At 51.5% G+C, this 22,245-nt stretch overlaps 1 protein-coding gene across 1 annotated transcript; it reads right to left on the bottom strand.

Annotated features, from left to right (window-relative positions):
- Nucleotides 1-1,682: 1,682 nt before the first annotated feature.
- On the bottom strand, nucleotides 1,683-19,298 carry BCAP31 (B cell receptor associated protein 31). Its single transcript, XM_078612202.1, has 8 exons — nucleotides 19,042-19,298; nucleotides 11,748-11,875; nucleotides 9,003-9,103; nucleotides 8,067-8,211; nucleotides 7,092-7,227; nucleotides 5,887-5,998; nucleotides 5,308-5,408; nucleotides 1,683-4,393 (listed from the first exon to the last, which is right to left on the bottom strand). Exons 2-8 carry the CDS (start codon nucleotides 11,837-11,839, stop codon nucleotides 4,355-4,357), a joined length of 726 nt encoding a protein of 241 aa, XP_078468328.1. The 5' UTR covers nucleotides 11,840-11,875; nucleotides 19,042-19,298; the 3' UTR covers nucleotides 1,683-4,354.
- Between the last annotated feature and the right edge of the window lie 2,947 nt (nucleotides 19,299-22,245).

Genomic DNA, 22,245 nt, shown 5'->3' on the forward strand with positions numbered 1-22,245 from the left:
GTGACTTTACCGAAAGAACCAAAGAGTGAATATACTTTGACATGAATCTTCAGTGGCGTGAATCTACAGGACATAGAGTGGATTGAACGTAGCGAGTATATTCTAAAGACTTATAGGGCAATGATTGTACTTAAAATAAAATGAATATTGAAAGATTGGCTTTGGCAATGCACGTTGGAAAAGCACTTAACGCCACAATACTTCAATGTCAGCCACTTCCACCACCACGTGTTTTGTATTAAACGGTTTTCCGTTGAACCGAGACCCATATCTAAGAGAGCTTCCTTTGCCTAAACACATCTGGCAGCTCATTAGCAATGAATGAAACAAGCCCGACTGCTGACGAGACACGTAGGCTTTTGCGACCAATATCCATGAGGTTTTTGTGATTAGATCACGTAAATGTGTCGTGAAACCCGCCACCACCCGACACAGCCAATCGGTAAGGTTTGTCACGTAAACAGAACGTGCCAATTCGTTACTAGTACAGCCCCACGCCGGCGTGTTGCAGAGTAAACCGACATTTACAATTCGAGTACGACGTTTCGCCAGTAATTACAACTAGCATCATCAGGGGACAGCCAGATTGGTGGAGAAATCCTCCTGTTTTGGTCTTCTAGGGATCAATGTGACGTCGTCACTTGTTAGCCGATCAGGTGCAAAGACCAGAAGGGCAGTGGCGTTAATGTGTGCATATTAAATGACAATGGATTCCCATTACCGGTTGGGTTCTCGATATGGTAATCGACACACATTATGCATGCGCACCATGCATGTACATCCTGCCGTTTTTGTGTGCAAGAAATGGAAGTACTGTACCTGCTATTGTCTGCTCACAGTTCATCACCATCGATGTATGGTGACCTGTATAGGCATGTAGTATGGTAATAATAATAAGTTTTTACCCTTTCAACTGGTACAAAAACTGACACCTTTATACAAGGCATCATGTTTGCAATAACCACAACACAAGCAGTAAAAATGCAAACAAAAAGAAACTCTGATAATATGCACGCCAAAAGGCGTACATCTGGTCCAACACCAATGGAGACTAGGCTCTAAGAAAAGCTGTCTTGGGTGTGGACCAATCAACTTCAAGGACAGTGCATATCATTATCAGAGTTGTTTCTTTTTGTTTGCATTTTGACTGCTTGTGTTGTGGTTATTGCAAACATGCCTTGTATAAAAGGTGTCAGTTTTTGTACCAGTTGAAAGGGTAAAAACCTATTACTATATTTTGCCACTGGTAAAGGAGATGTCTCATAGTGCATGTAGTATGGTTGCGTTGAACCAATTCAGCTGATATGATGCGCTCCCAAAAGGCCGTGTGGCTGATGGGATGTCCAAGAAAAAGGTTTAGATTATTTACATGGAGACGGATGTGAAGCAGGTGATGACCTTGTTGTTTTTTTCACCAGCAAGCCCGCTAATGATTATTTTGTATCCTGGAGAGAGGCGATAGGCTGAGTCTGCCCCTAACCGGAACCTGAATTCACAACCCTCCAATTCTTGCGAGTGAAGTGCACTCAGAGTGGCACCACGCGGCCACATTGAACTCTAACAACGACCCCGAAGCAGGCGTCTTGCTTGCCAGCTGTCACGAAGCAGTGCTGGGCTTCGTAGCTAACGTTCATGTGCACACAGAGGCTGCCTCGCAGACACAAAAGGACACCCAATGCAAGTTGCCACAGTTACTGGTATTGCCAACAGTAACACTGGATACATTCAGACTTTTCATTTGGAACAGCGGGCATACAAACGTTGACGGCATTTTTTTTATACGTTTAATGTTTCGCCTCGGTATTGAAAACTGCCGAAGACAAAACCGCATTAAACAAATAAACTTTTGTTTTAATGTATATAGATCAAGCTTAAAGTTCCCCCTAGAAACATTTGAAGTCACCAAAATACAAGCAACAAAATGTACAAAGTTCAACCGCTAACACTGCACACATCAAAACGTGGGTCATGAAAACAAAACACAAACCTCAAAGTGTTGGCTGTGTTGGTACCTACGAGAGGTGAGCGAAAAGTCTGTGGGGCTTGACACGAGTGGTCCTACAAGATCGTTCATCGACAAATACACGTCTGCACTTCGTCATCATTCATGGTTCACCAATTGGACGGCAATGTATCAGCCGCGAAGTCGTACCGGTGTTTGAAACCACCTTGTGCGCTACCTAAAGAAAGAAATGTCGAAATCTCAAGTCGGGAGGAATCGCGAGATTTCTGGGATGATTCAGACAAATCTGGAGGGAACCCGCACCAGTCACAGGTCACAGTATCCTCCACGCTTCCACGGTTAGAGCATCAATCGTGGGGAAAGTTACGTTCTCGTCACAGCGAATCAACGCGTCCTGTAAACGAGCGGTTTCACGAGTGGGGGGGCATTTCCTCGGGACCTCGATGACGACCCGAGGTCATTGCACATTCAGGGGACCCCTGTCAAGAAATTCGGCTCCAATGAGGTGACTCGTTGCCATGTCGGGACACAGACCCCTCCAACAGCTCTTGTAGATAGTGATAACATGCTGGCATGGCCGTTACCCACAATGCAATGGTTGTTACGCCACATTACCTATGATATCAAGGTGAAATTCAGCATGCGTAGTTTTCCAAAGCATGCATAACCCTGCTGCCTCTGCTGTAGATTATCGCGACGCAAGAATGTGTGTTGGTTCCTGATGCCGGACTGAATAGTTTTGTTATCCGTGGTGGAGGACCGTGGTGGTGGTGTTTGCGCCTCAATCCATGTGTGTGACGATTTACAATGACGAGAAGCACTTCACATTTCCTACCATATACAGGACGATCGCTGATCAGTGATGTCTTGTGGATTCCCCCACGTAATTTAACGTTTTAATATTAAAAAAAACGTGTAATTCAAATAACTGGAATTTATGTTCATTAAACGGAACGTAAATAAAACCAGCTGTGGCTTATGTCTATCTTTGCATCGAACTTTTGAATTCGGCTACCTTGGCAAAACGTGACAGCGTCCACAGAGGAACACAGGTTAGAGTGGTCAGTGAAACTGCCGAGGCCACTCCGATCGTCCCCAGAGACTTCTTACAATAAGCACACCCACACACACGTGTGTTGCGCGATACAGTTTATACCATCAGCAATGGGCACAACGACTGGTTTCCACTGCGTAACGTTGACCACCGTAGTAATCGGCCATCAAAAACAAAACCCTGCGCGCAAGCGTTGCTCTACTTTGCTATCGAGTCGGCATTCGCGTGGCTTGAAAGAGCGGCACCCGTACAGGGACGTTCCCCGCTTTGGTTTAGCGACAAAAAAGAAGGCTCATCTAATGTACGAGGGCACAAACTGTGGCAGCACAATATTGCAGCGGTCATGGGGAATAGGAGGTTTTTTTTAATGGGAAGGATCCGTAAACAGGGGACGGACAGCGAGCGGCACCTTGGGGTCAGTGAACTCAGGAACCTTGAAGGTCAGGTGTCGTTGCTCTACAACAGCTGGCGCCAAGCGGCGGCGAGTTGTGGTAAAACCGGCATGACGCTCCGCCGAGGGGGGCCGCAGCCAATCACAAGCGAGTCTTTACAAGCACACGGGGTTTTCAGACATGCTGTGGGTTACGACAGCTAACAAGATCGCAGGTCTTCAGAATGTTCAGCCGTAGAGAGTCAAAAGCTTTTGTGGAGCTCCACGATGACATTGTACATGATAGCCGCCAGGGTCAATGAAAATACAACAGGGTATAATCGAACGGGGTCATTTAAGCATCTCCCCAACAAGAGACGAGATTCGACACAATGCGTGAAACGGCGCTCATAATATCGCCTGCTGCACTAAGCTGTGCGTGTAAACACATGTACCAATTCTATTACATTTTCTTCACATATAACCGGGCGTTTGTCGCTTGAGATCATTTCCCATTTGCAAAATGCAAAGGTTCAAATTATTTCTGCAATTTGGCGGTGATAACTCCCCCCATACAGAATATGATCACGACGCGCATGTGGGAGAGCCACGTGGTGTTTCATGTTCACGGTGGCACTCGGCGCTTTTCCCAACGCTGCGGTCATCTACCCACGCACATCTTGCAAGGAGAGTTTTGTTTTCATGCAAAAGAAAAAAGGGCTTTAATTGCCTCCAAAAATAACAGTGAACGACTTCGTTACACACGCCAGTGGACAGATTTCCACACAACCACCCGCGCTGAAAACTAGCAACAATGAGCAAATTAGGAACATATGAAAAAGCAAATTAAGCACAATGAAAACATGACTGAGCTAATGTTGATTTTCACTGACCCTGGCAATTAGCCACCATGACAACACTCCGCACCGAGGCGTCCGACGGGGCCTGCACAGCCTCCACGTGGCTTCTACTCGTCCTTCTTGCTCGGAGATCCTTCAAGCTGCTTCTGCAAGAAGACACAGCCACCGACGGATGTTCAGCCTCGAGTTTCAGGCGGTGAGAACTCAAGAGACCAGAACAGGAATCTGACTTGGAAGTGACCGCCTCTCCTGGGTCACTAAAACGACACAAATCCTCGGACACATTTCTTGCTAAATTTGGAGCTTTCGTGACTGCAGGAATTACTCTTTGGTTCTTTCGGTAAAGTCACGTATAAAGATAAAATAATAAATTAATGCTAGTATTTAATTTATTATTTTATCTTTATACGTGACTTTACAGAAAGAACCAAAGAGTACATTTCTTGCTTCTAAAAGTTTTTTAAAAAATTGCATTCTAATTATGCTCTCGGCGGCATCGTGTTGGCCAAACATCCCAATATAGGACCAGAGCTTGGGCAATTTTTGTGGTACAGCTTATGAACGGCTTCCTACTTTTCTGTGGTTTCCCATGCCTCTGAATCGTTCTTTTTCTGTTGAGAATGAAGGAAAACTGCTCACGTCACAAATTATACCTCCTCATTACGTCACAAGACAAATAAATTTACATTTAGAACTTTTAGAATGGTCCAATATGAAGCCTGTGTACCCCAGAAGATATCACAGAACAACTTCTCAAGTACCTTTCAATAGGTGGGCACAAGTTCCATTGCAGGGAAATTAAACCAAAACAGCTGATTCTAAAAGCTGCAATCTGCAAATTAAGCCACAAACCAAGCTTAACGGAGAATGGTTTTGGACCGTCATTGGTGGACCTGTAACCGAGCTCGTGAACTCGCTACACGCGAGAAGCCGGTTTCACCACACGTGGCCAAAACATGGCTCTCGAGACGTCACTAAAATGCCGCCTCGGTGCCGTCGCACGGCCCCTTGGGAGCCCGCGGAGCCGCATGGCGGCTAGGCGCGTTGACGAAACGAGTACCTGCAGTTGAGCGTGTTCCTCCAGCAGGCGGTCGTACTCCGTCGCCACGCCCTCCGCCTGCGACTTCATCGCCCGGCACTCGTTCTCGGAGCGAACCAGCCCTGGCACAGAAGGAGGCGACTATTTGGTGACAGGCGCCGGCGATTTACGCTACTTGATTTAAAGCCACGCGGTCCGGCGACACGACCGGCAACAAGTAACGACTATCCCCGAGTCCCATTTGCTGGCCTCATTAACTTGAGCATTAACAACAACACGACCTCCACGCCTTGCGCGACATCGATAGGCCGGACCGTTCAGCCCGGCGGTGCCTGTAGTGCACAGTACAGGAAGCAGGTTCGTCACGCATGTGTGCAAAGGTTGAGTGGTGTTGCAGTGGCTTTTCTCCGGGTTCCTGCCACAAGTAAAACACATTTATTGATGAAAGAGAACAATCTGCAAGACGTCCGTTGAAAGCCAAGTCAAGCCACTGCGGCTGGAGACCACGACGCACATTCCCCGTGCCCGGTCCGAGCGGCGCGTCTCGCCGGTTCTCCCAGCCCCCTCCTGGGATTGCGCGCGTCGTCCCCCAGGCCGTACCTTTCTTCGCTTTGTCCAAATTCTCCTTGGCCTCTTTGAGCTCCCTGGAAAGTTTTTCTTTCTCGTCCGCCAGTTTGAGCACGCCATCTCCCGCGCCCGACTCTTCGAGAGCCTAGACTCGCGCGACGATGACGACGAGCGTGGGGGAGGGGGGGGTGAGGGACGAGGTTAGGGCAGCACCAGGGCTCATCGTGAACAGCAGCGTCTGCATCGTCTCTCAGGCACCAGTGAGGTGGCTAGGAGGGGGCAGAGTGGAGTGTCACCGCCTCCTGTGCGTGGTGAGAGTTAGCCAAGGATTGTCAGGTTCTCTCCCACGCCAAGCCTAACGCTTACGAATGGAATTTGCAAGACAACAGCATGCAAGGGCTCTTCTGCATAAGAGTCTTGACACTCAGTGAGGTTTTATCCCCGGGTAGTAATCGCGATATCACCTTCACAATCTCCAATGAAGAAATGCCAACTCGTAAAAAACACACTTGTACATATCCTGTTGATCAGCTGGCCCTGTGGTCAGTTCCTAAATGTCAACGGTTTAACCACGACTCTGAATGTGCCCGTTAAAGCAACGATGTGTATTCAGGACAGGGTTCAGGTTTCCCTAATTCTGGTTGGGTGCTGCTGTGCTCGGGGCATCGCATCCCAAGCGGAAGGGCGAAAAGTTCAATGCTGGGGTGAACTCGGTGCATAATACATGCAGGGATAATAAAAGGAGTTCCACTTTGTGGGAACTCGAACAGTGGATGTTGGTGAGGGAGCCTGGCTCCTGACATCGACATAGAATCAGCGCACCTGGCTCATAATGGCCAAGAGAGAAGTGCTGCCGAATGCACGTTGGAGCAAGGAGACAGGTCTTGGGCCCTTCACCTCTCAAGGCTTTCTCGACGAAGTAATAAGCGTAATTTACAGTCCTTTCCAAATCCACTGCTGGATGAAGGCTTCCCAATGCCGTGTCCGTCATGGGGATCTCCTTTCACCGTACTTCCCCACGCTGGTCGGTGCGGGCTGGCGAAGCGAGGGCTTGCCCACGACCAATTTATAAATCACTCCCCACCATTGCTAGCCATGGCTGTGAAACGAACTCGGGTTGGCAGGTCCAACAGCTCGGCGCGCGAGCCACCGCTCCACCCCGTCCCCTGCTATTGCGCAACGCGGCGGCGAGTGACAGTGGCATGCCGACGACGTGGGGGCAGGGCGGGGCAGGGGACCTGTTTCAGCTTCTCGTTCTCGTCCATGTACTTCCTGGCCGCGTCGCTCGCACCCTCCGCCTGCTTCTTGAAGGCCTCGTTGGTGGCCACCAGCGTGGCCTGCTGCGAGATGAGGATCACGAGACGGCGCAGGACGCTGCAAGCGGCACAGGGTGGGGGGGGGGGGGCGCACGCGTCAAGCAACAAGCGCGCGCACCGATGAGCGATTAGCTTCCGTCTGTGTGTGAGGCATCTCACGATTGACCGACGTCGTGTGAACCCGTCACGATGAGACTCCTGAATCGCTGATGTGTCACTGCGGTGAGCGCTGCCTCTACATGAACCAATTACATACAATCTGAAAGCATGCGCGTCAGGCCAATGACTTATTCCAACAATCAGGCATATTTTCTAAAACTATGTATTAGATAGTCACCTTGAGGATGAAACCTGGTGGACATGCACCGTTGTAATGCGGCACTGTGTAGCCAGCGAGGGTTGGTGGATCGCATAACTAACTGAAATTCAATCCACTCAGAGAATCGAATTGCAAGGGAATGGCAGTAAAGCAAGTGGGTTCATTTCCATATTTTCGGGGCTTGTTACCCCACCTCGTTCATGTGGGTTTTGTCCTGATACTCCCACACTCGTGAACGGTTTTGGCCAGACCTCCCAGGCAGCTGATGGCAGCGCCGGTTTTGGCTTCCCTGCCGCTTGCCCGCGGATTGCCTCCGAGCGAAAGCACCACGCGTCACAAAGCCTGCGGCGAGACGAGCTGCGACGTGCATCAGCGACGCTCCGTTCCAATTAAAAATAAATTAACTACCGCGATGGCTCGACGGAGAGGCGGCCTCATTCGTGGCACCGCCCGCGTATACGAGAGCACCGCCGCCCGTGACGCCCCCGCCGAGGGCCTCTCTTCGCGACGACGCGTCGCCCCGACGGCGGTAAAGGTCCGACGCGGTTCCGCCCGTTCCGCGCGCGAGCGACGCTTACAACCAGAGCAGCAGCGCGAAGCCGGAGATGTAGAGGTTACGCTGCGCGCGGAAGAGCTTCATGTTGACGTGGTCGATGGCCATGGGGTTGTTCTTGAGGTCCACGTTGTCGCTGGTCGAGTACTTGCGCGACTCGCGCCATCCGTCTGTGGCACGCGCGCGGGCGGAATCGTCGCAGTGAGCGGGGGATCTCTACGCCGCTGTGCGGCACGGCACAAGCGGGCCGCGCGCGGCGCTGCGGTTCAAAGCCCTGCCGGGTCGCTGAAGGCTATCGCCGTCATCCCTCGACGGGGGCGACAAAACGAGTTACAATTTTTTAAAGACAACAGTCAGTTTAACACGACGGCTTTCGCGACCAATATTATTCATAATCAACGATTTTTGGGTTAGATCGCGTTATTTATAAATGTGTCGTAACCCTCCACCACCCGACACGGCCAATCAGTAAAAAAGTGTCACGTTGACAAAAGACAAATAGTTCACTGCTTTAGCCCACCAGTGTGTTGAAGAGTGAAACCACAACATTTACAATTTGAGTACGACGTTTCGCTGGTAATTGCATCCAGCATCATCGGGCAATAGTAAATGTTGTGGTTTCACGCTTCAATACACCGGTGGGCTAAAGCAGTGAACTATGTCTTTTGTCAACGTGACACTTTTTTACTGATTGGCCGTGTCGGGTGGTGGAGGGTTACGACACATTTATAAATAACGCCATCTAACCCAAAAATCGTTGATTATGAAGACAACAGTGTTTTTAAATCCCGTCACAGGAACGTGGAATTTCCTCCACTTAAACCCCACCAATGGCGGAGAGCACTGCCCGGTGCCCGTTTGCCACGGGGGACGACATGGGTCTGGCCCCGCGCCCCGGCCGCTCGTGCTCGCTGGCGAGCTGCTTGCGCCAGCACAACAACAGCTGCTGTCACTCGCTCACCGATGAACAGGAGTACGAGCACGAGGATGAAGACGTTGAAGTAGAAGTTAGCGTAGTTCACCACGATCGTGAGCATGCGCGACCGGAATATCTTCTGCCATCTACAAAAACACGCAGGGGCACGGACAATTTTTACACGTCAACATTTTTTTTTCTCATCGATTGCAACTCCAACCACGCGATTGCCGCCTAGGATAGATCATCAGAGTAGCCCACGGGAGCCACCCGGATATGTGTGGATACCACCTGAGATTGTGTGTATTTTATGGTACATAACTGGTGATAAGTTACATCGCGAGGTCATCACAGCTAATGCGTTAGCGCTACCACACCTTGCCATCGTCGGTTGCCTTCTGCTAGATCCTGCAACCATTGTGATTCTTCTTGATTTGACGCTTTCGTGACTGCAGGAATCCATACTGTTTGCTTCATTCGGTAAAGTCACGTAGGTAAAAATAAAAAATAATAAAACAAATCACGACGTTTCGATCGCAACACAAGCGGTTGTCATCAGGCAAAAAGCTTTCGCAACACAACCACTTGTGTTGATGACGACTGCTTGTGTTGCGATCGAAACGTCGTGATTTGTTTAATTTAATTTCTAACTACGTGACTTTACCGAAAGAAGCAAAGAGTATTGTGATTCTTGACAACCCTTATATATATGCATGTTAGAAACTCCACTGGTTTGTTGGGCTCTACGTCAATAAAACCCATGAGTATATTACATCACACGGAGTTGAGTAAGGGCTCAATTTGTACCGGATGGATCCAGGGAACTTTGGTATCGGTGATGAGCGATGTGTGAACAATTCGAAGGTGATCAAAACGCCGCACCTGGGGTGTTACACCACGCTAATCGCGGTGAGTGGTGGTGCCACCGATCAAAGAGAGAGAGAGCAGGGGACCTCATGCACAAAGCGACTGGGCGGGCGGTAGAGGGCGCAGCCAAATGACGCTTGATGTCACTCGTGTTGCATTATGCATGTTGAACTTCTTTCGCTCCCACCTCTGAGCAAGGCGGCTCAGAGGTGGGAGCGCTGATTCGGCACCACTGAGATCCTGCGTTTCAATCCAGGCTCAAGCTGCGTGTGGTTAAAACGAGTTCTCATGTGCGGCGAATTGATGGTCTTGCCCGCCCAGTTCACCAATGACTGCACAGAGATGGGCATCACATTTTGCTCTGCACTGAGTTTGGCTAAATTCCAGCTCTGAAAATTAAAATATCGGTTTTGTTGTCATGCAATGAACTTTATTCTCAGAGTGGGTAGGAAAGTGCTGCCCTCTGTGTTGCAATCCAGAGGTCACTTCAATTGATTTCAGATGGAGCTCCGCCGGCCGTTCTCCGACACGTTGGGCTGCACTGCTGTGCGAGAGATCCGTGGGTACAGTTTGTGTCACGGCGTAACTCTGACAGCACAATTGGGATAAACTTAGGAAAACTCCAAAATCTTATATATTAATTCATACAAGCTAAGTATCCCTGTCTGGAGGGCAGGCTAGTAGTGGCTTGTGGATGACAATGCTGTGAAAAACAATGCAAGGGAGTGGCATAGTGTCGCTTAGCATATTAAATAACTCGACTCTTTATTTCAAACAATCAATCGTTCACAAACGTCTTATCACCTGCGAACGTCGTGGGGTCCCATTATCATCAGCCTTCACTCACAGCACAGGTGCAAAAAAAACACCACCGCTGTGGAAATGTTGCCATCAATCTGGCTAGAGCAATAGCACCCATAAGAAACCCCTGTCTATTCGTTAGCATACATTAGTTGGCTTTACCCACAGCACAACTGAATAGGAACTGATACATCTTTTAACCGCTGAAGGAGCTACCAATATTGCCATCTCCTTCTCCGTATGGCTGATTTTGATGCAGAGCAGTCGGCTATAGTTTTACACCGAGGTGGTTGAGCCTGATAATTGCATCAGGAGCAGCAGAGAATTTGTCTGTGAGGATGCCTCCTTAGTGTTGGTGAATCAGGCATCAGGTTGTTGTTCTAGGTTCCGTGGTTCTGTTCTGTGTGACCACAGTCGCACACCGGAGAATTTTATATTTTCCATTTGTGCATCACGGCATCCGCATCTGCTGCCACGGTTTGTACGGACGTGGTTTAGGGTTGCCCATAAGCTCGTGTGCCCCGGAAAACCAGCGCGGCAGAGCCGTGCGTCGCACTTGTGGTGAAATCAACAGAGGCCGCCCCCCCCCCCACCACAAGCAAACCACGAGCATTATAGCCCAGTGAGAAGTTTCTCTTCCAAGTTTTGGATGAACTTATCCCAAAATCTTTCTGTAACGCGGGAAATCGTCAGGCATTATCATCACTCTGTGCAGTTGGGACGCTCGACTGCGTTTAATAGAGCGAATGTTTACGTGAAAGAAAAAGTTAAACGTTTAAAGTGAATGATGAAAACTAAATCGGCACTGTATTTATGTAGTCTTGTGCTGCACTGTATTCACCGCAAAGCTGCGTTGATGCTGCTTGAAGATGAATTAACTCCAAAATACTTTCCACAAAACTGAGGAGTTAAGCGAGGCAAAAATCTAAAACGATTACACTTTGATCTCGTTTAACTATTCACACCCCTCCCCCCTCGACCGTGGCGAGGCTGGGCCCCGCCTGGGAAGAGTTCAACGTCCACCCAGCGGCTCAAGGTCATCAACGGAGACGCCGCTCGCGAACACCGGAGGAGGAGCGACGCACGTTCACCTGCGTTCCGGTTGGACAGGGGGGCGCTCACCGTGTGGGAGAGATGAACGGGAGGCACAGGACGATGATGATGAAGACCTCGAAGTAGAGGAACGACGCCACGGCCGTCCACTGGAGGCTCATGGTGGCTCACTGTCGGCTCCGCGTCACGGCACCGTCCTGCGCCACAACAAAGGGGAGGCCGCCGTGCGATTGGTGGGCCAGGTCACGTCGCGAACTCCCGCCACACACAAACACCGGGCTCGTCCAGCAAACGCGATATTTCACGGGCGTGGCCGAGATTGGCGTTCCGGCAGTTGTATCTGGGATGCAGCTCTCGGTATATCCCTCGCTGCCACGAACACCGTTCCGCATCTGTACGAAGCTGTCCACGTCATTAATGATTCTGCTCCAACCGCCCTCATTATCATGGTTTCCTTCTCATCTCCACCACAAGCAACATCAGTGTTGTCACCGCAGCCACTCTCTCGTTCTTCCGTCTCGTTCCTTCTGTCACTGCTATTGCCTCGGTCTCACAGTCGTCGCCACAGCTATTGTCAGTGTCAGTCTCCTCCTTGTCTCTCTGCTCCTGCTTCTTTCGTGGTCACTGCTCCCAGGAGCCGCGTCCCCAAATTCTGTCTCCGATCTCCGCGGCGCGTTCTCCACACTCCTCTGCTCCGCGCTGTGCGCATCATCCCTCACCCTTCCTCCCCCTCCTTGGATGTTTGTACAACTTCTTTCGCACCATACGTAGCCCACCGTGCCCCTCCCCTTGCTCCTCTTCACTCTCTGCTTGCCCGCCTGGGCTTTGGAACTGTTCTTTCGTCTGTCCCTGCAGCCTCATAGCTCACCGCTTCTCACTGCACACGTCGATTGCATTGGTCTCTGCCTACGCAGCTGATTTAAAACATGACAAACCTCTTGCAGACAAAAACAGCACGTGGAAAATTCAACAACCCTCTCCATCTGAAGCCACTTCCCCCAGGCAACAGCCTCATCATCACGGTGCTATTCGCAGACTAATATTCCTTTGAAGAAATAAGGGGATTCTTAGAATTCTTACAATGCACTTAGCTATGTACTGTACAAAGCTTACAAGCTCAGCAGAGCTAAAAACCGCACTTTCAACTGTGGTCACTCTGTTCCTCGTCTCTGTAACGCAATGCCCAGAATTCGGAACACTGACGCTAGAGCAGTGGTGGGCAATCCGGACGAGCGGCCCTCCTCCACCTCAGTGGGCCGCGTCACATCACGACCCCACGCGTCGCCCCCTAGGCACACCTAGACCAGGCCACTTCGAGGGGCTCCAGGGGACGCATGCGGACTGCGGGCCGCAGACTGCACACCACTGAACTAGAGCTTCCGCAGAATTACCCCGAGTGAAAGGAGCATCATTGATTTGTCGAGCCGTTGTGTGTCTGATATTTTCTTCAGTGAAAGGTTAACGGCGACGAGCGAGCATTACGGCAGCGCAGCGAACATGGTGAGAGCGCGACTCCCAAGAGCGCTGGGGTAGGAGAGGAGCGGAGACGGCACCGGATGGGAGCACGTCTGTGCGCGCCAGAGGTCGCAATCGGGTACCCGATACCCGTACCCTACCCGATACCCGGCTACCCGTACCCGGCCGGATACTGGTACAGGTACCCGTTTGCGACCCTGGTGTGGCCGGGTACGGGTACGGGTAGGCCGTGAGTCACTGGTGAGTAACCGTTTGTCACTCATTTCGGGTATAGTACGGGTACGGCCGGGTACGGGTACGGGTACCCATTTGCGACCCTGGTGCGGCCGGGTACGGGTAAGGAATCAAAACCAGTTTGCGACCTCTGGTGTGCGCGTTATCCGGCAACGGTGGACAGGCGGGCTTGCGCACTGTGCTACGAAGTTATGCGCCCAGTGTACAACCAGCAAAATAGTGGGATTCCCAGCCATAGCTATCAGGTGGGCGAGTGACATCGAAATCCTGTACTGGGCCTAACCTAGGTTGACTCAACCTTAATTGAGTTCTTGGTGCAGGGTGTAAACATCAGCACTGGGGCGACAAAGGCGGCTGGGAATGGTGCCGTCCTTTTACTGTTCACTCCGCCATGCGTTTGCCAAGTATTCTTTCGTCCAGGACAGAAACATAATACTCATGTGCAACACGACTTTAATGCGGTGAATCCAACCATTAAGCACTCATCACTGCAGCATCCATCATTCTTCCAAAAAGTAGCAAGTTCGTGCATTACATGATGCATAGGTATGGGGGGAGTTAGCGGGGTTTTTCACGTTAAGCCATCCTGGCAAAAAAAGTTAAACAGATGAACAACTGGCCATTCCCACCCGACGTTACTCATCCTGTTCTAGCCACCACCTGTGAATTCCAGCTCAGGCGTATTGAGATCGGGCCTATCACACGCCCACATCCGGCTATCACATACCGAGACTTGGATATTGCAGGCCGAGATCCAGAAAAAAAATGGTGAAGGTAGGCAGCAATGTCGTGGCATCATAGAAGAACAGCACAACACTGTTTTTTTTACGCACTGCTCTCTGCTGTCCATCGAATCACCCCACCACCTATATTACCTATCATGCATGGTGCTGGTCTCCAAGCGTAACCAGACACATCAGGACTTCGCACCCCAGACGGCGGCATTCGGGGTAATTTGGTCAAAGGCCATCTGCTTTGAGCCTCATCTAAATGAACGGGGGGTGGGGGGTGGGGCGTTCTGGCCTAGAAAAAAAGTTGACAATGCTAAATGACTCGGGCTAAACGCAGTGCCAAGAGCTCCGCCAATGGGACGAGTCGGCCACTCAAGCTGATGAAATCCCCGCAATCGTGACGATGCCCTCCCTTCCTTGCTGGCACACGCTAGGCACTCGCAAGAGCTCGGCCCATCCCCTTCAGTACAGTAGACGATGTGGCAGTCAGCTCAACTCTCTCCACGCCCTCTGCCGCTCCGCACCGCCTCTTACCGACACGGCCAAGGGCCAAGCACAGACACCCACGTGCGCGCAAACTCCACAGCCTCCTGTCACGGATGTCACCAGAGCACAAGCACATGCCAGCAAGAACACAGGGGGTGGGGCAGGAGGGGGAAGGAATTATCCGTATAATTACATTTCAGTGGGGAATGTTGACGGAGGTTAGCAAATGGAAATGACGCGGCGGCACAGAATGCGTAGGATTCGTTGGGACTGCCTTAGATGGTCACACGCTAAGACTCCTCGGGAGGGCAGGGCGCGTGGTGCAATCACGATGGCTTGATGAAGAGCTGTTCCTGGAACATTCTTAAGAGCGATTACTTCATAACCATTGCTCTCGATTGAAATCCAACACACTGGGCACCATAGTGATTATCAGGTAAAAACATACATTCAGAGAGATAGAGCGGAGACAAGAATTAAGCAACACAATGTGTGTACACAGGTTCTAATCTAAACCGCATCTCTAGATGTTGCACAAAACATCACGCTGTGAGGCATGTTCATCACAGGGCAGGTGTAAATGGCACTGCATTGTTGCAAGAGATGGCACCGTCATAGGAAGAGAAGAACAAAAACACACCGACGTTGGGACAAGCCGAATAACGGAAAAACAAGAGGCGTAAATGGAACAGAGAGCCACAGTCTCTTCCCACAAGCCAATGAAGCAGCACTCATCTCAGGAGGCAGTTATTCGTGTGCCAGTGGTGGAAAATCCACAGTCCTATGGCAGTGGCAACTTCATCCACAATACAATCACGGCTGTTGATTTCACACAACAAAGGTGACGCTCGATTTTATCACACATCGAGGGGCGATGGACTGCAAGCGATGCTATATGCAACATAGAATAGACGAGATGCGGTGTTTAGTCTGGGGTGAGCGGAGAGATGTTGTTAAAGTTTCAAGTTTTTCAAGTTTAATTTATTAGGTATAGCCCTGTGAGCCATGCGGCTCTTGAGTCGGGTGCAACCGCAACAAACTAAATATGAACGGGGAACCATCTTAAAGCGATGACGCGCAACAGAAACATCCTGGATAAACCAGCCAATCTTCCAGAAAAAAAACCCAGCGTATTACAACGCTGTGTGCAAAAATCCCAGTGTGATGCAAGTCAAACGATAACAACCGTAAGGCAATTTAGATTAAAGTTATCAGGCTTAACCATGTTTTCGAAATCACCAAAATAAAGCTATAAAACAATGTAACAACAGTAATCATAGGACCTGTGATTCAAAGGGGGGGGCTACCAGGGGAAATTCTGTCCATGACAGATTGCACAATGGGGTAATCAGAATCAGAATATTTATTTAAACTGGAGGAATCCGATGAGCTGTAAAGCTCTTATTCACAGATGCCCAGTCTAATGGCAATGTGTACCGAGCCCACCACGTGACGTGCACCCAGCACAGCACTCGTGGCTTCCGCTACGGCACATGGGAAATTAAAAACTCTGTCTCGACCGTCGACCCACAGGATCAGGGATCACCCCTGCACAACGTGGCGTTTTCGTGAAGCAATAACCCGAGCCGACTCCCCAAAACTCTCACTTTAAATTATCATCGTATTCTTGTGCATGGCAGTGTGTTCAGGAGCTGAATATCAACGTCGCGAGATCTCCACGACTGGGAGGGTTTCACATAGTTTGTTTGAAGTAGCGCAGTCTACAGTGGGCTTTGCGAAAAGGTCTTTGGTTTGGGTTGCATTGCCACAATGGCACTGCTGAGGCTTGTCTTTAATTTTCCAATTACACATCATCATTACGATTGTTTACCCGGGAAAACCTCACCAAGCCTCACGACTCATTTTCATGAGGGTTCTGCCAAAACTTTTGCAGTGTGGGGGGGGGGCAACGCCTGGTAGGGTAACATTCTTAGTAACATTTGGTGACATTTTTTTCAAATGTGTACCATGACACCGGCAACACAGTGGCCTACTTGTACTAAAAACCCTGCGGTTGATGGTTAGGGACCCCGATTCAAGAATACGTTTTAGTTCGTTACTGTAATCTAATTCCCATTGTCTCGCGTTTAATTCACTCCATGAGCCTAAATGCAACATGATTCGGGCACAATTAGCATACATCCGAAAACATGGCGATTCTTACAAACTAGCCTTTTGCCCTTTCAAGGACGGGTGCATTGCACTAAATCTGAAACTTGCAAGCGAAAAGCAGACCGCGACGTGATATTCATGGCATTAATGTGCAATTTGTAAGGGCGCGGTGACACAGACCTATTTCATTTTAAGGTTATAATCCCTTGTTCATCATGACGTCCCTTTTACTTTGATGTCTCAACAGCGTTATGGAGATCGCGTGACGTGAGGGTTCTGCCTTTGCAGTGAGGGTTGTGAGTTGATGCCGAGAAGGGGGGAGGAGGTGCCTCGGCCCCCCATGTGGAGTGACGTCACCCGATAATTATTATTAATGGGGGGGGGGGGGGGTGTCCATTTGGAGGACGAGGGGGGAGGGTGCTGCATGTGTAGTGACGTCACCTGCTGCTCATGATTATTAATGGAGGGGGGGTCCATGTGGAGGACGTAACCTGTTCATGATTATTAATGAGGGGGGCTGGTCGACGTGGAGTGACGTCACGAGCGTTGCACACAGACATTCTTGGCTAATTATAGTAGGTAATAATAATGGGGGGGGGGGGGGTGTCCATTTGGAGGACGTCACCTGCTCATGATTATTAATGAGGTCGATGTGGAGTGACGTCACGAGCGTTAAGGACACAGACATTCCTGGGCGATCATAGCAGGTGTGCCATTCCACGCGCGTGGGGAGACAGCATGGGTATCCACGCCATCAGAGGTGGCATTCTGATTAAAGCACCCGGACCTCGCCTGACCTCGCCTGACCTCGGGAGGAGCCGAGTCGTAGCATTTGATGCCGGGCCACCTCCATCAGCGAAGAGGCGTTGCAAGGCGACCGCACGGCTACCGTGGGCGACTCGTCGGAGTCGCACGGACGACTACGTACGGTCGAGGTTCACCCAAATGACCGCTACGGCGTGGCGAGGCCCTGATGGGAACGAGGAGGAGGATGGGGGGGTAGTGGCTGTACACAACGCGCGTGGCGGAGCCGGGGAGGGTTTCACGTTTCACGGTGGCGGGCTTGCAGCCGCAGCGGGGCCACGTGACACGGGGGGCCACGTGACACGGGGGGGGGGGCACGTGGCCGCTACGGCTGCAACTTCGAACCCAACTCGAGCTGCTCCTTCAAGGGCTCGTGGCCATTCTCCGTCTCGCTGCCCAAATGAGCGTGGCCCAGAGGTCGCAACCGGGTACCCGATACCCGTACCCTACCTGATACCCGGCTACCCGTACCCGGCCGGGTATGGGTACGGGTACCCGTTTGCGACCCTGGTGCGGCCGGGTACGGGTACGGGTAGGCCGTGAGTCACTGGTGACTCACCGTTTGTCACTCATTTCAGGTAGGGTACGGGTATGGGTAACGTACGGGTACGGGTACCCGTTTGCGACCCTGGTGCGGCCGGGTACGGAATCAAAACCCGTTGGCGACCTCTGGCGTGGCCCCAAAAAGCGAGTGGTGGAAATTCGACATTACCGCGACGAGGCCTGCTCAATGCGCGTCGGGACCGCAACCGCGCGGAGCGTGCCTCGTTTTATCCACCCCCCTCCCCTCCATCTTGATGATGGGCTGAGCCGCCAGCATCTGCACGTCCCTCGGCCGAGGTCTCGTTTCGTCGCGACTCTCACGGCTCAACACGAATGCAACGAGGGCAGGAGGAGGAGGGGAGGCCTCGAAAATGGAACCACGCGCGCGCCCATTGGGGGAGTTTAATGAGAGTCGCCATCTCGTCCTCGTGTCGAGAGACGTCTCGGGCAGCCCCCCTCTGCAGGAACTCACGCGGCAAAGTCGTCGCTGCTGCTGTACTACTACTGCTGCTGTACTACTACTGCTGCTGTGATGGTGGTGGTGCAAACCCACCCTCAGCACGTCAACAACACAGCGCGGCCTTCACAGGACAAGGCCACGTGTCTGGCAACAGCTCGGCACCATCTGTGCGAGGCCACTGCCCCGGAACGTCGCGCCTGCTTTACATTTCCCTTTTAAGGTCCGACGCTTTGAGTTAGCGCACAAAAAAAGGTTTCGGAATCGCATCGCGGAATCGCGCCCGACTATTGGAATCGATGCGGGGGTGCGGGGAGTGTGCGCGCATCTACAGAGACACCCACGCGTTCCCCGATTCCAGAATCGACGCGATAAGAACCCGTGCGCGAATCGATTCCACCTTCACACTCTCTCTCAGGCGAGAGACAGTGGAGGGGAAGAGACGCGCCGAGCGATGGCGTCGGATCTCGCGGCAGGAGAGCGGCGAGCCTGCGGTGTGTGTGGGGGGGGGCAGACTCACGCTAGAGCCTCCTGCTGCTGCTGCTGGTGCTCCACTCGCAAAGTCGCTCTCCCCCCACTCCCTCACGGCCGTCCTCCGTCTCTATCCGCGAGCTTCACTCACCGGAACTGAGTTCAACGTCGAGATGACGTCAAAGGCTTTTTTCTGGCATGACGTCAAAGGCTTTTTTCTGGCATGACGTCATCTTTATAGTGCACCAGCCGGTGACTGCTCCCGTCGCAAAGCAGGGAGGCCGGAGCTGGACGTGACGTCACGGCGACCATGCAGACGGCGTGACGTCATTAGCTTGTATTGTAGGTGACGTCACAAAGCGCCAAGGCGTTGGGTGTTGCGTCGATGTGTCGACGATACGGGGCGGACCCAATGACCCCCACAAAGTAGTCGGTATTTTATCGGCCGCTAGAGGGATTGTTGGACGAAGTTGACCTCCTCGATTTGGTTTTCAACTCTCAACCTTTCCGGATGGATTCACCGTCGCGCTATATGGGGCCGTCCATAAATGACGTCACGCAATTTTGGACGATTTTTAACCTGCCCCCCCTCGTCACACGGCGTCTCAAAAAGTCAGAACCGCCTCAAATATGACGTCACAAAGCTCTGCCCCCCCCCCTCAAATCATTTCCATTTTGAAAATAAAACATGTTTCAAATCGTTTTAAACTATTGTCATTGTAGTGCGTATTTAATGTGGCGCTGCACTCTGATGTTGTAGGAGAAAACATTTATACAAAAAGCCTATTTAACTAAGTAGAACGTGTTGCCTATATTTATTTAAATTTACGCATTTTGATGTGACGTCACATTCCCCCCCCCCCCCCTCGTCACACATCGTCACAAATGTCTGACCCCCCCCAGGTGCGTGACGTCATTTATGGACGGCCCCTAAGATCGTCTTACATTTCCCCATTGAGCAGTGGCTCTAAACCTGAAAGGGGGGGGGGGTGCGAGATGCCCTTTCTGGGGGTGCGAGACGTGGCCAGAAATGGTTTAGAAACGAAATAATCGAAAACACAAATGAAGGCACGGCCACGTAAGCACAACTAATTTGTGTAATCGAACTCTGTGTATAAAACATTTAAAAAAAAAAAAATTACGATCAAGAACCAAATGGGGGTGCAGGGCTGCAGTGAATGTGAAGGACCGCTGCCCTCAAGGATCAACTGAATGCGCCAAACTCTTCAGTCTCAGCCCCGACAATTCCCCTGGCATTTGAGACCCGCGAGACCAGCACCAGTGCCGGATAACTCATAAATGACGTCACGCACCTAGGGGGTCAGACATTTGTGACGATGTGTGACGAGGGGGGGGGGGGGGTTGAGAAATATGACGTCACATCAAAATGCGCAACTTTAAATAAATATCGGCAACACGTTCTACTTAATTAAATAGACTTTTAAAATAAATGTTTTCTCCTAAAACATCAGAGTGCAGCGCCACATTAAATACGCACTACAATGACAAAAGTTTAAAGCGATTTGGGGCCCTAAATTTTTTCAAAACACGGAAATATTAAAACACATACATTTTTTACTTGCATAGTAAAGTGATTATAGTTTTTTTCATTTGCTATACAGCCCGATAATACGACAAATCGCTTACCTTAAACACCCAGTCGTTCATAAAAGTTGAAGGCGGTATAGTACTATAGTAATAGAGCAAGTGTAGAATCGCTGAACTGGAATTGAAAGCTTGAAAGCATTTAGCGCGGGGCCTTTGAAAGTGTGGGGCCCGTAGCTACTGCACATGTAGTAGCTACTACACATGTAGTAGCTACACATGTACTACTTGTTTATGTAGTAGCTACACATGTGTAGTAGCTGCACGTGTAGTAGCTACTACATGTGTAACTGCTACATATATAGCTACACATGTGTAGGGGTCTTACGGAGGGAATATGTGTCGAGCTGATATGTATGGGATCCAACGGGAAACTAGCACAGTGGGCGGGGCTACGTCAGTGCACGGGCAGGTGCCCTCTACGACGTCCGCGCTTCGGACGTTACGATCCCCCGGGGCCCCACCCCTCAGGTATAAAAGGGAAATGTATCGGGGGGCTAGAGAGAGTTTGGTTAGCTAAGAAGAGAAGACGGAAGACGTCCCAGATAGAGCCCTGGTCTCCCCCTGCTACGCCGTCCTTGTCAGGACCGCGCAGGCTCGAGTCAGTGGCGTGGTGCCAGAGCCAGAGCCAGGGTTGGTCTGGACTCTGAGTACCGGGCCCGACTGACCAGTGTCGGGCCAAGATAGCCTCCCCTAGTCCACGAGAGGAGGACTCTGAGGCAGGCTAGGTTTAGCCTAGAGGTGTGTCCTCAGATAGACGGGTGAGGGGGCCGATACCCCCTCAGTGTGTATGTCACAACGTGTGGTGTTAAATAAACAAGTGTGCCTCCAACTCCGGTGTGAACGAGTCATAAGAGTATTACATCTGGCGTCAGAAGTAAACAACGAACATGGACACGCGCCGAACAGCTCGGGCCGGGGTACAGGAGGCGGAGGACACCGCGGGAAGTGCGGTACCAGAGACGGCTGAGGGGGCCAACGAGCAGCCGGGACCGAATGAGTCTTTACCGGGCCATCGGGAGGAAGGGGAGTCGCTGTCCGACGGGCTGCGGCTGGCGCACGCGAGGTTGGCGGAGCTGCTATACGCTGCTGCCGCCACACTCGAGACCATCACTCGGCTGGGGGCTGCTGGACCACCGCGAGGCGAGGACAGCCGACGGCCGTTGCACCTTCCCGCCATTTCTAACGTCGGCACTTTTGAAAGTCCCGCCATCGCCGCAGCAGCTGCCGAGGGCGTGGCCAACCTCAACTTGGGGTCCGACATCGACTCCGCTGGAGCTGCCGCGTCACCGCCTTCGGACGGAGCGTCACTATCTGCGCGACAGGCGATTACAGCTGCCGTTCGTGCTGACGCTCGGCCGAGTCGCGGGGACATCAAAGTGCGGTCCTCCACGGCGGTCGCGGCACTACACCAAAGACTACCCCCGCTGAAGGAGTTCGTGGCTGAGGAGGGCGACTGGGGGGGATTTCAGCGGCGCTTCCTCGCGCATCAAGAGATGGCGGGGTGGTCAGACGACGAAGCCCTCTGCGCACTACCGGCGCTCCTGGACGGCGACGCCCTCGCCGCTCTTACGTCCGCATCGAGGGACAAGCGCTCTACTCTTCAGATGGCGCTGCAATTGCTGGCTGGGGTTTACGGACCATCGGC

Source organism: Lampetra planeri, chromosome 38 (genome assembly GCF_965212315.1).
Source record: "Lampetra planeri chromosome 38, kcLamPlan1.2.h2, whole genome shotgun sequence".
Classification (NCBI taxonomy): domain Eukaryota; kingdom Metazoa; phylum Chordata; class Hyperoartia; order Petromyzontiformes; family Petromyzontidae; genus Lampetra; species Lampetra planeri.